This window comes from Labrus bergylta, chromosome 18 (genome assembly GCF_963930695.1).
Source record: "Labrus bergylta chromosome 18, fLabBer1.1, whole genome shotgun sequence".
In the NCBI taxonomy this organism is placed as follows: Eukaryota; Metazoa; Chordata; class Actinopteri; order Labriformes; family Labridae; genus Labrus; species Labrus bergylta.
In genome coordinates this window covers 14,431,421-14,444,611 of record NC_089212.1, presented here as the reverse complement: position 1 = coordinate 14,444,611, position 13,191 = coordinate 14,431,421, and the positions used below count along the sequence as shown (strand labels likewise).

General features: G+C 41.2%; 1 protein-coding gene across 1 annotated transcript; it reads right to left on the bottom strand.

The window, feature by feature from the left end:
- Positions 1 to 870: 870 nt before the first annotated feature.
- Positions 871 to 13,164, bottom strand: slc38a6 (solute carrier family 38 member 6). Its single transcript, XM_020645253.3, has 16 exons — positions 12,892 to 13,164; positions 10,125 to 10,255; positions 9,928 to 10,001; positions 8,978 to 9,030; positions 8,854 to 8,893; positions 6,853 to 6,931; positions 4,834 to 4,919; positions 4,683 to 4,741; positions 4,517 to 4,588; positions 4,038 to 4,094; positions 3,574 to 3,653; positions 3,388 to 3,488; positions 2,770 to 2,894; positions 2,295 to 2,439; positions 1,914 to 2,008; positions 871 to 1,772 (listed from the first exon to the last, which is right to left on the bottom strand). The coding sequence occupies exons 1-16, from the start codon at positions 12,982 to 12,984 to the stop codon at positions 1,689 to 1,691; spliced, it is 1,374 nt and encodes a 457-aa protein (XP_020500909.2). The 5' UTR covers positions 12,985 to 13,164; the 3' UTR covers positions 871 to 1,688.
- Positions 13,165 to 13,191: the final 27 nt, after the last annotated feature.

Sequence of the window (13,191 nt, the reverse complement as noted above, 5' to 3'; positions counted from 1 at the left end):
GGGTGTGAGTGAGTTTAACTAAACAAAAAACACTCCAGCCTCAACCGGGGACTCATGCCTCAGTCAGACCTCCATAAAAACAGCTCTGGTCTCTGTTCACATGCTTGTTTCCAACACAAAATAAAACGAGCATCTGGTTATCTCTTACTAGTAAGGCTTTAATAAACCAAGCGAGGAATGTCAATGAAACTAGGAGGACCTGGACTGTTGTGAGCACAGTCTGACACTAGGTGGTAATCTTGTGTTTCAAATGAGTTTCATCAGTGTTTCCCTTCGTAACCTATGAGAGGTTGCTTCAATTGAATGGGCTAATGTTTCAACAGACATGGTGAATGACAGCTGATGGTTGACAGTAGTAATCTACCACCTGAGATGAATCAGATTTAACATTGTTGTAATGATCTTTTTACGAGGGTTAAGGATCAGAGTATTTCTCTCAACAGCAACTAACAAATACCTTTTGTATCGCTAAGAAGATGTGATGCAATTTCCCCTCAGGAGTATCCTTCAGAGTTGAGGGCAGAGAACGGGAACTTTTCCTCGTGTGGAGAACCTCCCTTGAGGGAGTGTGAAGACCGAGCAGCCGCTGCTTGCTGCAGGGTCGCTCGGCCTAATTCCTTAGATTAAAAGCAGCAGTGGGTGGCTGTAGGTTCCTGGGCAGCATGAAGACAATCTAAACAGCATCATGATTAGAAACGTACCAAGCATGTGGCTTTCATTAGTCACAGACTGAAAACACAGCACAACACTGTAGAGGAAGTCTCAATGTGCCTGCCAATCAAACACACAGTCATAAATGTGACATGTTAGACTGATGAGCTCTCCAACACACTGGTAGAGACATCTTTGTGGTTAAATGAGTAAAATGGACAACATTTCCCTTTTATTAAATGGATGTAATTACAAGTTGAACATCAACAGTTTATACAACACAACCAGGTGGAGTATTTTATAGTTTACTGGTCCAAACAACCTGATCAGTTTCAAAATCTATGACCAAACCGTTCAGCTTTTGTCACATTCATTAAAGTTACCCAATATAGTAGCAAGCTTAAAATAAAAATCAAACAAATAATAAAGTAAAATGAAAAAACACTTAGCCCTTATTCCAGGAGTCAAATGACTCACTGGTGGAACATTTGACGTAAACATAATCTGAAGTGGTAAACCTTGTACATTTATGGTTCAGAGTTGATCAGCAGTTTTCTCAATAAAAAAATCAGATTGATCTACATAAAGTGAATGATCATCCATATGGGGCAGTACAAAGTCTGTCAGAAGGTTAAAATGGAAAAATATTTAAAAACAACATAAACAGAACGAAGTTACTGACCCACATGACCTGTTCTTGCATTGCTGTACATTAAACCTCTCCTATCTCATTCCCTAGCAAAGATAAAGAAGAAAAAGACGATTTCTTTGAAGTGTGCATTGTATTTTCCCAACAGCTCATAAGAGTCGATTTTGGTATAATAGTGAGATAAAGGCAGTGAAAAAAAACAAACCCTTTTAAGTGTTGAGAAAAACTTCTCCATAAACAAACTGCCCGAGGTGATGCAGATTAGAATCTGGCTAGTTCCTTTCTTTACACAGTACCGAGTATACTTGGCACAATTTTCCCTTTCTTGTCTTTAGTGCCGAGTTTTGGGGGTGGGGGTGGGTGAGGGGGGTGGGTGGGTGGGGGGGGGTCAGGAGCTCCTTGCCATTGTGATGACAATGACAGAGAGGCTGATGATACCCATGATCAAACCGAAGACCACCAGGAAAAGAGCCTAGAAACAGAAAGAGCATATCAAACAACTGTTGTAATCCTGTTAAATAAATTAAAACATGTAACCTTGAGTTGTTAAGTCAAATAGAATAATATTATTTTGTTGCTGTAAATGAACAATGTTCCAACAGTGTGTAGTTACCCCAATGGAATCAAAGGTTCTGAAGGGTCGGCCGCTGATCTTGAGGTAGAAAATGCCAGGGAAGACAAACAACAGGCAGCTGGATGTGGTTGATCCTGGCAAAGAAACAGAAAAAAAATGTGTCTTAAAATCGCAGATTCTTAAACTGTTGAAGCAGCGACTGCACCATTAATAATGTAAAAGTAGAGACTGTGAGGTTAGCCAGTAAAATCAATAATTGTGAACAATGATATCTGGGCTGAGATCTTGAGCACTTTCAATGTCTGCTGTAGTCAAAAAAAAACATTCACAGCCAAGCAAACTTACTTACTGCCCCAAAATAACAAGTATATTATTCATAAAGACTATTAAATCTCTTCTTTATACAAATACAACACCTACCCACTACACCAAACACTTCTCTGATATCTGGCACAAAGATAGCCATCAGCAGGACAACACCCAGAATGATTAGAGTTGTGATGATGTGGATCAGCCAGGAGAAGGGTCGATCTCCCCGCAGGAGCAAGATCACAGCTTTACGTGCCTGCAGCACACACACACAAAGTTCAGTGTAAAAAAAAACAAAAAAAAAAAACATACTCAGAGGTAAAGTTAGTTACTTTTATCTGATCCAGTAAGAAAATAAGCATCTAGAGACATTCATTTTATTTAAAAATAATAATGTATTCCGTTCACACACACAAATAACAATAAATTGACTTCATTATTCGAAATGATCAAGTTAACTACCAATAAAAGCTGTAGAGCCAGGATTAAATATACTGAATTTTACATTAGAGACTAGTCAAACAACTTCAAACATTCAGGGAACTATATAACTTCATTTAGAATATCCTGTGATCAGTGAACTTACAGGGAATTGAATGAGCGGCACAGTAAGCAACACGGAGAGCAGGATGGCCAGTCGGACTGTCATCACCATGATGTCATGATGCAAATATGTGTCGTAGCTGAGCAAGAGCTGAGAGTCTACATGAGCTGTGAGGAGGAGACAAGACAAGAGTGAGGGTACAGGCCAGCGGACAAGAGAGGGCTAAGTTTAGTCGCTATAGTATTTCAAATATGTAGATAAAATGTGAGTGATTCAAAAACTATACAAGAATATCAATAAAAGGCAGAGCAGTAAACCTGTACAACATTGGAAAGAGTGTCAAAAATCTGGGGGAGAGAGAGAGAGAGAGAGAGAGGAATGACATCAGGGAAAGGAGCCACAGGACGGATTCGAACCTGAGCCACCCACAGGGCTTCAGAAAAAACAAAAAAAACAAAACGATTTTGACAGTGTATTGAGGATCACTGTTGTTTTCAAACCTAAATATCCAATCAATGTCAATAGCAGAGAAACTAGCATTATTGCCTTTTCTCTTTAAGTATTTAAACATTTGCTTTGTTTCAGTTCAAGATTCAGACAGTTTCATAAATACACAAGAGCACAGTGTTTAGTTATAATGGTGTTTGTGTGCGGGCTTACCATAGAAAGTGAGGTAGCCAAAGAGTGCAGAGATGAGGTAAAACAGGAGTGTGAGGCTGATGCTGACATTTGTAACGTTCTGCATCCTCTTCTTAGTGGGTCTGAAAAATCACAAAGGACACATTCACTGAGCAACATGATAACAAAACAGGTGAGGAGTAAGTCAATGAGAAAGTGAGATCTGACCGGTCCAGTTCGCAGTAAATTGGCAGGATGGTTGTGTGGCACAGGAAGGAGAAGGCCATGGTGGGGATGGCGTAGGCACTCTGTAAGACACATGGGATGGATCACAGCTGTCATTTACAAATTATCAGCTCATAATGTTACAAAGGAGTGAGAGGACTGGTGCATCAAGGTGAGGTTTTTATTAGGAGTGATGCGGAAATGTCAGTAAGTTTGGAACTTGAAGGAACGCTTTAGAAAAAAATAAATGATAAAGTTTTGAAAAGAGGATCAAATGTGGGGTTTGGACTATTCTACGTACCATATGTATGTATGGCCTTCACATGTAACATACATAAGAAGCAGCTGCACACTGCATAGATTTCTTATGCATTAAGAAAGTCAAACTTCTACAGCTAAACAACTTCTCACTTCCCACCTTGTAATGTTTAGTGTGGAGAAAAGAAAACCTTGTTTCATAGACATACCTTACTGGAGATGACAAAAAGCTTTGGTGTGCATTCTGTGCCAGAAGAATTTGATGCCTGGAAGAAGTAAGAGGGAGAATGTTACGTGTTAAAACTTCTGTAATTCTAACCTGTAAATGAGAGAAGAAGAAAGCTGGTTTGCATCCCCTGGCTTTGGAGCTAAATCTAAACAAGCGTCTGAGAAATCCATGTCAGATCTGAAGCTCTATTAAGGTCGGTATAATTCCAAGAGGCCAGAGGTCATTTCCAGTCTGATGCAAGGTCACATGAACTTCCTCCACCCTCAGGAGGACTGGCACCGTTCAGCACGCAGCCTCCTCTGGTCCTCATCAGCCAGTTTACACAGTCAGTAAAATCAGGTCTCCTGGGTTTCCCCTTATAATCCTGCAGCCATGACCGCCTGGTCCAGACTACAGAGCTCCATCCTACAGTTTCTGATATGCGTGTGTGTTTGTGTGGACATAAGTGGTTGTTGTTACCTGGAATGTATCTTCAAGTGTGGTCACATTGTGAGGCAGTGGGCAGGGGATAGCCCATTTCTTCACCACAGTCTGGAGAGACGTTAACACAGCTTGTCAACAACAGCAATATATATTTTTTTAATAATTTTCAAAGGCCAAAAAGGGATATACACTGGAGACTTACCACAATTGCAAAGTACAGCATGAATAAGAAGGCAATACCACTGGTGTAGCCAAGAAAGCCTGCAAGAGTCAGAGAACAGATCTGTTGAGAAACAACAATTTAAACCAGTCAATCAGAAAAATAAAAGATGCTACTTGAAATCTCAACTCACCTATTTTAGGTGACATAGACAGAGGTAGAATAATACAAAGTGAGACGAGGATCAGAAGCATCCTGCCGTCTTGATACCAGGCATCCCTGCAAAACAAGTACACGTGAATTATTAAAAAGGCTGAAGCTGAATCAAGCAACATTTCCCATCATCATCATCATCTTCCTGCTCCTGCAGTGGATGTCATGGATAGCACAGATTAATCTTCAGCGCTTTAAAACGGACCTGCTCTGGAAAATGTGTCTCCATTTTGTGCTCAAATACAGAGCGACAGATTCATCATGTGGTACGAATTAAGGGCTTTAGCTCTTGCAAACCGTAACAATTATGTAATTCACATGCAAACGTCGTGTCACTCTGTCATTTGAGACCACATTTCACTTTTCGGGGGGTTTTTTTGGAGAGGGGGGAATAATATTTTCCTTTGCAAAGGGATCGCCTTGACGGTTTATTTGGGATTGGGGAGCTAAAGAAGGAGAATGAAGAGGAGGAGGAGGAGGAGGAGGGGTGGCGTTTGGAGGTGACACATGTGGAAGGCATGCTGGCTCCGCTGGGGTCGGGGTCGGAGTGCTGCCTGGCGCTGCTGTGGGCTGGACGGCAGCGTGGGGGTCATGAGGGACTGGCTCCAGCTCTCTTTATGGGGCTCCCACAGTCAGCAGCACCTGCTCCGACCACATCAACACCCACTGACCCCTGTTTGGCAGTTTCACAGCTGTGGCGTTAGCAGAGGCGCGGATGGATTTGTCTGCGTCTACACTAGTTTCTGCCCCGTAACTAGATGTCACCGTGAACTCGGCTCTGACCTTGATTCCCTCTTGTCCTGCCACTTCAACCTCAACCCAAGTTTAGATGAAGCGCTCGACCACAGCTTCGCTAACCCTCTGCTCCACTTGTACAATTCGTTAAGCAGACACAGGGATGTAAGAAAAAAAAATAAAAAATCTCCAATCCCACCAGGATCCGGCTCGAGGCTTACTGTAAAGACACAGGATACCTAGACGACCCATGAAATGTGGAACATTTCACGCTATAACAAGATGCAGGATTGCTCTCGGTTAAGTTTGACTGCCAATGAGTCAATCTGCACATAGTGTTGAAGATCAGCATAAATCTGGCCAATGCGGCGCATAAACCAAATCCACAGCTGTGCATGTATTGGGACTTGTAACAGAACTGAAACAAGACGGGAGAACTGAAACAGCACTGACTAAGAAAAGATTGAGCACAACTTGTGTTTTCATTCTGCCATATTGTGATAAATTGGCAAGAAAAGAAAGAAAATATAAAACAACTCAATTTATTTATGCTTTGATGGGATTGAGTGTATGTGTCTGTTAACATCCCAAAGCCGCTCATTAACAGAAATGTTGTGTTTCCCCTCAGCAGTGGGCTGTAATTAGGATGGCAAAACTGATATCCCCTTGTATCAGTCTGATTCCGGGGAACATGTGCGAGAGATTTAGGGGTGAAAGGAGAGTGCTAATAAAAAGCAGCTGTGTGTAGAAGATACAGATGTTGACAGATCGGCTGAGAGCAGCTACATATCTTTGCTTAAAACCAGTGTGGCCAATAATAATGTGATAGAAGTTACTTTCTTGGCCTCGGCCTACAGGCTCGTCCTTGTAGACCAATGAAAAACAGCGGCCGCTGATGATGCATGATGAATGGCTCTCTGTTGTACATTTCCTCTGGGTAGGCTTCAGGCTACACAACATAGAGTTTGCTTCCACATCTCAGACACAAAGTAGTGCACTGTGGTTTTGTTAAAGAGCTTCTTCCTTGCTTTATACAAAGATTTCTCATTATTTGAACATTTTTGTGGAGCCGATGTGTCAAGTTTGACTTATTTAAATCACAGGTATAATCTACAACATCATGGGAACAGGAATGACTCATTCGTTATCTGCTAATGCAGCTAATCTAAAACGGATGGCTTGGTTTTACCCGCAGCTGTGACAGATTTTCAACCAAATATCCTTATTGGCAAAGGACTGGGCTCAAAGTGATGAATATACCTACCCTGTGCCGTGTGAGCTCAAGAAGCTGTTGATGGCTGCAGGGAGCTCAGACTTCAAGATGAACAGATAGGAAGACATGGCTGAGGGGAAGAGAGGAGAAAAGGGGTCAGATCATTTCTTTTGTTGTATATAATAGAAGGCCAAAAAAAAAAAAGAAGCACATAAGCCACCAAACTTTGAAATCATAAACACAACATATCATTGCATGATTTCATGGTGTGTATTTTCCAGTGCAGGGGCGAGTGGGGTTTGGCTGCTCTGAGTTAATACAGATGGGTGGGGTAAAAGCTCAAGGGGATCACTAGAAAAGCCTCCGGAGTGGAGGAGCAGACGTTATGCAGATCTTTCGACTGCTGGAGACCCAGAGAAGCATGAAGAGGTGAGGAAGTTTGGGGGGGGGGGGGGGGGGGGGGGGAGGAATGCTAACAATAATGATCTCTGACGCTAATCCAGGTATTTCTCCCTCTGCTCCACCTCTTTAGGAAACAGGATATTATCAGCCTCCGACGGGCTCCAACATCCTTCCAGAGACAGCCAATCAGAGAGGGGATCAGGGTCACTTCCTAAGGTTCATACCAGCCTCAATAACGTCAGGAGGAAAACTTGAAACGGGTGTCAAAGGAGTCAACCAATGGGGAGGGTGTTTCTGGTTGAATGGGGATGCAGATACAGCGTGTGGTCAGTCATAAAGGGAGAGTGTGTTAAGGGATTTAAATTTGGGGAAGCCAGGCAAAGCTAGCTGGAGTTAGCTGGGACCTTATAGCCTCAGGGGCAGGTCTTGCACTCGCCGTCAAATAAGCCTAGACCATAATCCCTCAGATCCTGTCTTTGTTTATGAAAGAAAATTCCTCCAATAACCCTCCCAGCCCACACAGACACTCACTCTGTGAAAAGCTAATACCATTTGTGAGCACTTAAACCTGTCAAAAAGAGGTTATTTTGGAGGTGGGAATGGCTTTGGAGTTTTTGCTGCAAAAGTTCATCCATAAACTTAAAAATAAAAAGCCATAAAAATGAAAATGATTTTAACCACGTAACCACATTGGAAGGGATCACACAACAGGCATGATGCAGTGGTTTAGTCTCAGGCAGTTTGTTAGCCACAGCACAACAATGTTTTTCATGGGAAATCCTGGAGGGATCATACTTACATCTCTAAACAACAGAAGGCCCTTGAGTGAAGAAAAAGGATTGTTATTGGCCAAAGATGGAGGAAACCATATTCTAACAGGGTGCATCTATGTACACATTTCATGAACATGTATGTGTGTGGTCAGCACATAGGAAGAGAGAGTGTGTCATAAGACAGAGCCACTTTCAATTCATTAAGATGGAACAGAGGGGCGGGCTGAGTAAGCCCTGGGCTGGTCAGTAATTAAGGTCAATTGGCCCATCAGGCTTTGGCAGTGCAGATGAATGTTTAGCCAGAGTGAGGCTAATTGCACTCTTATAAAAAGGGGAGGGGGGCCCAGGGTGCAGACAGATGCATGCCGGAGTGCCGGCTCTCACACTCTCACACATACTGCCCCATGCTGGGAAAACCACAAACATACCAGAGGGCAGGGCAGTAATCCACTCAGGCAGGCCGCTAATGACTGCAGAGGAGCTATCACCTCAGCTCTGCACTGTATGACGAGAGCAGTGCGTGGCTGAAAGGACAGTGAAAGGCAGAGAAAATTGTGGGGTTGGGGGTTTCACCATCAGTGACCAATTAGATGAGAAGTCAGGTTTCATGCCCATGGGGAAGGGGCCGAGGGGACAGCGGCTTCAGAGTCAAAGGTTATCAGGGAATCTGGATAATAGCCTCACAGAAGAGAGGAGCCGAGTTCAGGTTTCTGATCACCAGTAGGAGGCACTATAAGCCTCCAAAATAAACTTCTGACCCTGCTGTATTTTGAAACCTCTTCACCACTCTGTTTCTGTAAAAACCCCAAAATCACTTTATGTCCAAAATGTCAGAAATAATGTTTGAAACTGTGCAGTCAAATGGGAGCTGACTTACCACCAATGTTTTGGATGAGAATCGCAATTCCAACCAGGACCTACAAGGAATTTCAAAAAGGCGGTTAGGAAGAATATTTGGTTTGATTCTTTGTTTGACACTAATCCAAAAGACAAAAACGTACCTTTCCTGGTTTTTGTAAGGCTCTCTCGCCAAGTCCTTCATACGAGTTAATACCTATGGGAGTCAAATCAAAAGCAATCAGAAATTCTCAATTGAATAAAGGGGCTTACCAATTTAATCCCACCATGCAAAGTTTAAAATTAATAAAGCACTGCAGAAGAACACAAGATGTTATCTTTTTCCCCATACATTCCTCTTTTTTGTCACAACACTGTGCCTGCCTACATTACAACTCAACAACCTACAGTTTAGTCCAAGAATTAGGCGTGTTATGGTGGTTGAGGCTAATGTGGTCTGTGGCTTGAAGCAGCTACAGTGAACTCACTGCTGTCTAACTACACCCCACATTTGTTTTGTCATCTGCCCCAGTCTACACTGACTTAATTGACATCACTTGAGTCAGTTTTATTAGATTTAGCAGTAGTCTCTGTAGCAATAAAAGACCACTTAAACATTTGACTAGGTAACTTCAAAACCTGAAAACACACTTTATGTGTTAAACAGGTGGAGTTCCTTTCAAAGAGGATAAAATCAGAAATGGAGGGCCCTATCCCCCCCCAAAAAAAAAAAAAATCGTATCAGTATTTTGCTGGTAATTCACAAGAAAACAATCCACTAGAACATCATTTTAATCTGTTTTTTCATGTCTCTCAACAACATTGAAACATCCCCCAAATAAAAGACAACTAGGAAATAAACAAAGACAGAAAACAAAGACACACAGGAAAACGTGGTCTTGATGATTTTTTCTATGCTTTCTGTGAAAGGCAAATTCCTCTAGGGGCAATAAAGATTTCATTCATTCATTTAAGATGGCTTTCCAGTACACCAATCTAAACACTAGTTAGATGAAGAACAAAAACGGTGTACAGTCAAAAAAGGGGGATTAAAGCCCCTGGAATAGGAATGTGCTTATCTAAAGTTAGACTGTATCCACAGTCAGTCTCTCACCTGTTTGGTCACATAGCTTCAGAAGGAGATGTATAGAGTACGCTGCCAGGCTGGAAACTACTACCAACAGGATACTAGAGGGGAGAGGAATAACAGAACAGAAAATAATGTCCATGTGGTTTTACGCTGTTTTAATTCAAAGGCAGCAATTTATTCCAACAGCATTGTTATAGACTGTGTGACAAGATCCTTCTTACCAAAAACCAACTATTCCAGTGCTAGCCATGGCATAAGCTAGACCCAGTATACCGCTGCCCATGATGGCATTCATCAGGTTAAACACAGAGGAGGCGAAGGAGGCTCCTTTAGCTCTGGTCTGCACTGATCCCTGCATATACACAGGAGAGAAAACATTCAACTAGAAGATAAAGAGGTCAACAATAAATGTGAGGATAAAGCAGTAGGAGAAACCTCATTATCTTTGTAAGAGCTTGCACAGAATTTTTCGTGACAGAATTAGGAACAACTGGTCGGCCCTGATGATGGATGTCATGAAGCAACACTGCTCTGGCATGCGGGATCAGGGAATGGGAATGGATGGGGTGGGATTTGAGCTGCTGGCTCTGGGACAGCTGCCTGAGCTCAGGATAAGGGGAGCTGCCCAAACTGCTTGACCTCTGTAATAGGGGATATCCTGGAGAGAACGAGTGGCAACTCTGGTGTCAGTGTCACAACAAGCTTGGATTGACCTGCTAGCTGCTGAATCTGAATCACCCTGAGTCACAGTAGTGGAAGGACTGGCAATAGAGTATGTAAAAACAAATGTACACTACACTATTAAGAAGTATATCTATTCATATCATGGAGGCATTAATCAGCAGATTTCTGATCAAGGAAGGGGGGGGGGGGGGATTCATTAAAATAGAGGATAATCAGTCCTTTCATGAGTCATTTGGTACATGTTTAACAATAAGTGGTATAATCAGTGCACTTAATGTGACAATTGCTCCTTTGATGAAGTAAATTGTTATATCTACTGTATCCACTTCCTTTGAGTGTGTGAGAACGGCTCTGATTAATCAAGCAGACAATGACCTGGAGTTTCTTTCATTCACCTATGCAGGTCAGAGTAATCGAAAATCTCTGCATGAACCCTACATGGAGCCAAACTTTTCAGAGGGTCTTTTAAGACAGAAACTAACCTAAAAATAGAAGTACAGGTCGCAACATATACTGTTCTTGAACGCTTCCTTGAACTGATTTGTATGTCCGAACTATTTTATTTTCGTTCTAGATCTGTGGAGACAAACTTAAATCCAAAACCTTCACAATATGATACCAAAGCTACTGAAAACCTGATTCATTTCTAAGACAATGTGAGAACACAATGGCATTGCCAAAATAGATTTTCAAGAAATGTGCCTGACAGTTTTATCAAAGATACTGTTTTATTAAGCACTAATTTACCAATAAACTCTAAAAAAAAAATATCCCCATCCACATTGTACTTTAGCTGTTGTTGATATTCCTCTAACATAATGAGTCATTTGTATCATGGCCAGAGGTGTCAAAAGTATTGACATTCATTACTCAGGTAGAAGTATAGATACTAGGGTTTAAAAAGACTTCTGTAGAAGTTGAAGTATCAACTCAAGCTTTTCACTCAAGTAAAAGTGTAAAAGTACTGGTTTCAAAACTACTTAAAGTATAAAAGTAAAAGTAATGCAAAGGAAATAAAATGCCATTAAGGACAAAAGCTTAGGCCGCGCCACTGGGGCCTATAGTGCACTACCCCACCTCCCCAAAAAAACATTTTTCTAAAGGCCATGAAGACTATAATGCTATATGAAAATGTTAATGTTGAAACATTTTGTATGCACCTGTTCCAGCCGCATTTATGCCCATTGAAAATGAACGCATTTTAGTACAATGCAAATACATTAAAGAACCATATATGTGTACTACTGAGCATTAACATGTGTTTCATGGAGAGGAAGATATGATGACTAGTTGCCTTTAGTGTGATGTGATTTGTGTCATGTGCAGGTGCAATGGAGCCGTACAAACCAATAGGGTGTTGGAATGGTATATGTTTATACTTCTGATCCAAACAAAATCAAATTCACTCTATCCGGATGGCGCAATTTATCTGCATAGGTTTTTTTGTTTTTTTGAATGATGACAAGCCGGAAACAAAACAAGCCAAAATGAAAGGAGTACAGAGGCTATTTTAAAAATGTAAAGAGCAGAAAGTACAGATAATTGCGTGAAAAAGTAACGAGTAGAAGTAAAAAGTCTGCTGAAAAATAATTACTCCAGTAAAGTATAGCTACCCAAAAATTCTACTCAAGTAAGGTAACAAAGTATTTGTATTTAGTTACTTGACACCTCTGATCATGTCCAACATTTAATCAGATTTTACTCTTGTTGTCCTTGTGTCATTCTGTGTGCTCCTGCTGAAGAAAAAAACCATACATAAAACATATTACTGTTGATGTAGATAATCTGAATCTGTATCCCAGTCAGTTTATTTCTGATGATGATATAATAATGTTAACATCCTGAAGGGATTCAATTCTCATTGATTGATTTTGCTTACTCATAGAATGCATTTTAAGCTGGTTCCCATTGGACTTTGTCAAGACATCTTTAAATTTGACTAGATTTAAGCAAACATGCAAGTTAATTCCGTTCAAATGAAGGTGAATACGTATGAGAGAGCTACAAAAATGCCATTTTAGGGCAGAAGAACATATTACATAACTGATTTATGAAGATCAAGCTTGTGTAAAATGTGCAAGTACAAAAAGAGATATGTCTAATAAATTATCAACTGCATAAAAAAATAAATACATCCTCATTGCAATAATTCCATTGAAAATAACACAGTTCTGCTTTTAGACAGAACTCCCATTTGAGTGCTGACATCTGCAGAAAGCAGAGGACACGTGATGACCATGAACTTAAAGGGAACTTTACTTGTTAACGAGCTGAAAAACACATTGTCCTTTCTTTAATACTTACATTTCCTAATAAAGGTGAAGTCTCGTCGCGTTCTGTGTCTCCGGCGGTTATTTCACTGTATGAGTCTGTGTGTTTGTCTGCATTGATGCTCATTTTCTACAAAAAAAAGACACAAACTAAAAGTAACAAACCACCGCTGCTCCGGGTCAGACTTCAAAAACACTCCTGCCAGCGTGGCGACGTGAAGCTGCAAAAGTTACGAACCCATCCGGTCAGATAATCACTTTTTAAAACTCTCCTCTAATCAGCCGGTCAGCTGCTGGCTGTTGTTGTTGATTACTCACGTCACGTGTTGCTCTC

What these genes read in the sequence shown, in the direction of transcription:
- slc38a6 (XM_020645253.3), bottom strand. Translation starts at nt 12,984, where the DNA reads ATGAGCATCAATGCAGACAAACACACAGACTCATACAGTGAAATAACC. An exon ending in GAAGCTATGTGACCAAACAG is followed by an intron (nt 9,031 to 9,927) that starts GTGAGAGACTGA and finishes TGACTCCCATAG; the next exon opens with GTATTAACTCGTATGAAGGA. An exon ending in TTTTTGTCATCTCCAGTAAG is followed by an intron (nt 3,654 to 4,037) that starts GTATGTCTATGA and finishes TGTGTCTTACAG; the next exon opens with AGTGCCTACGCCATCCCCAC.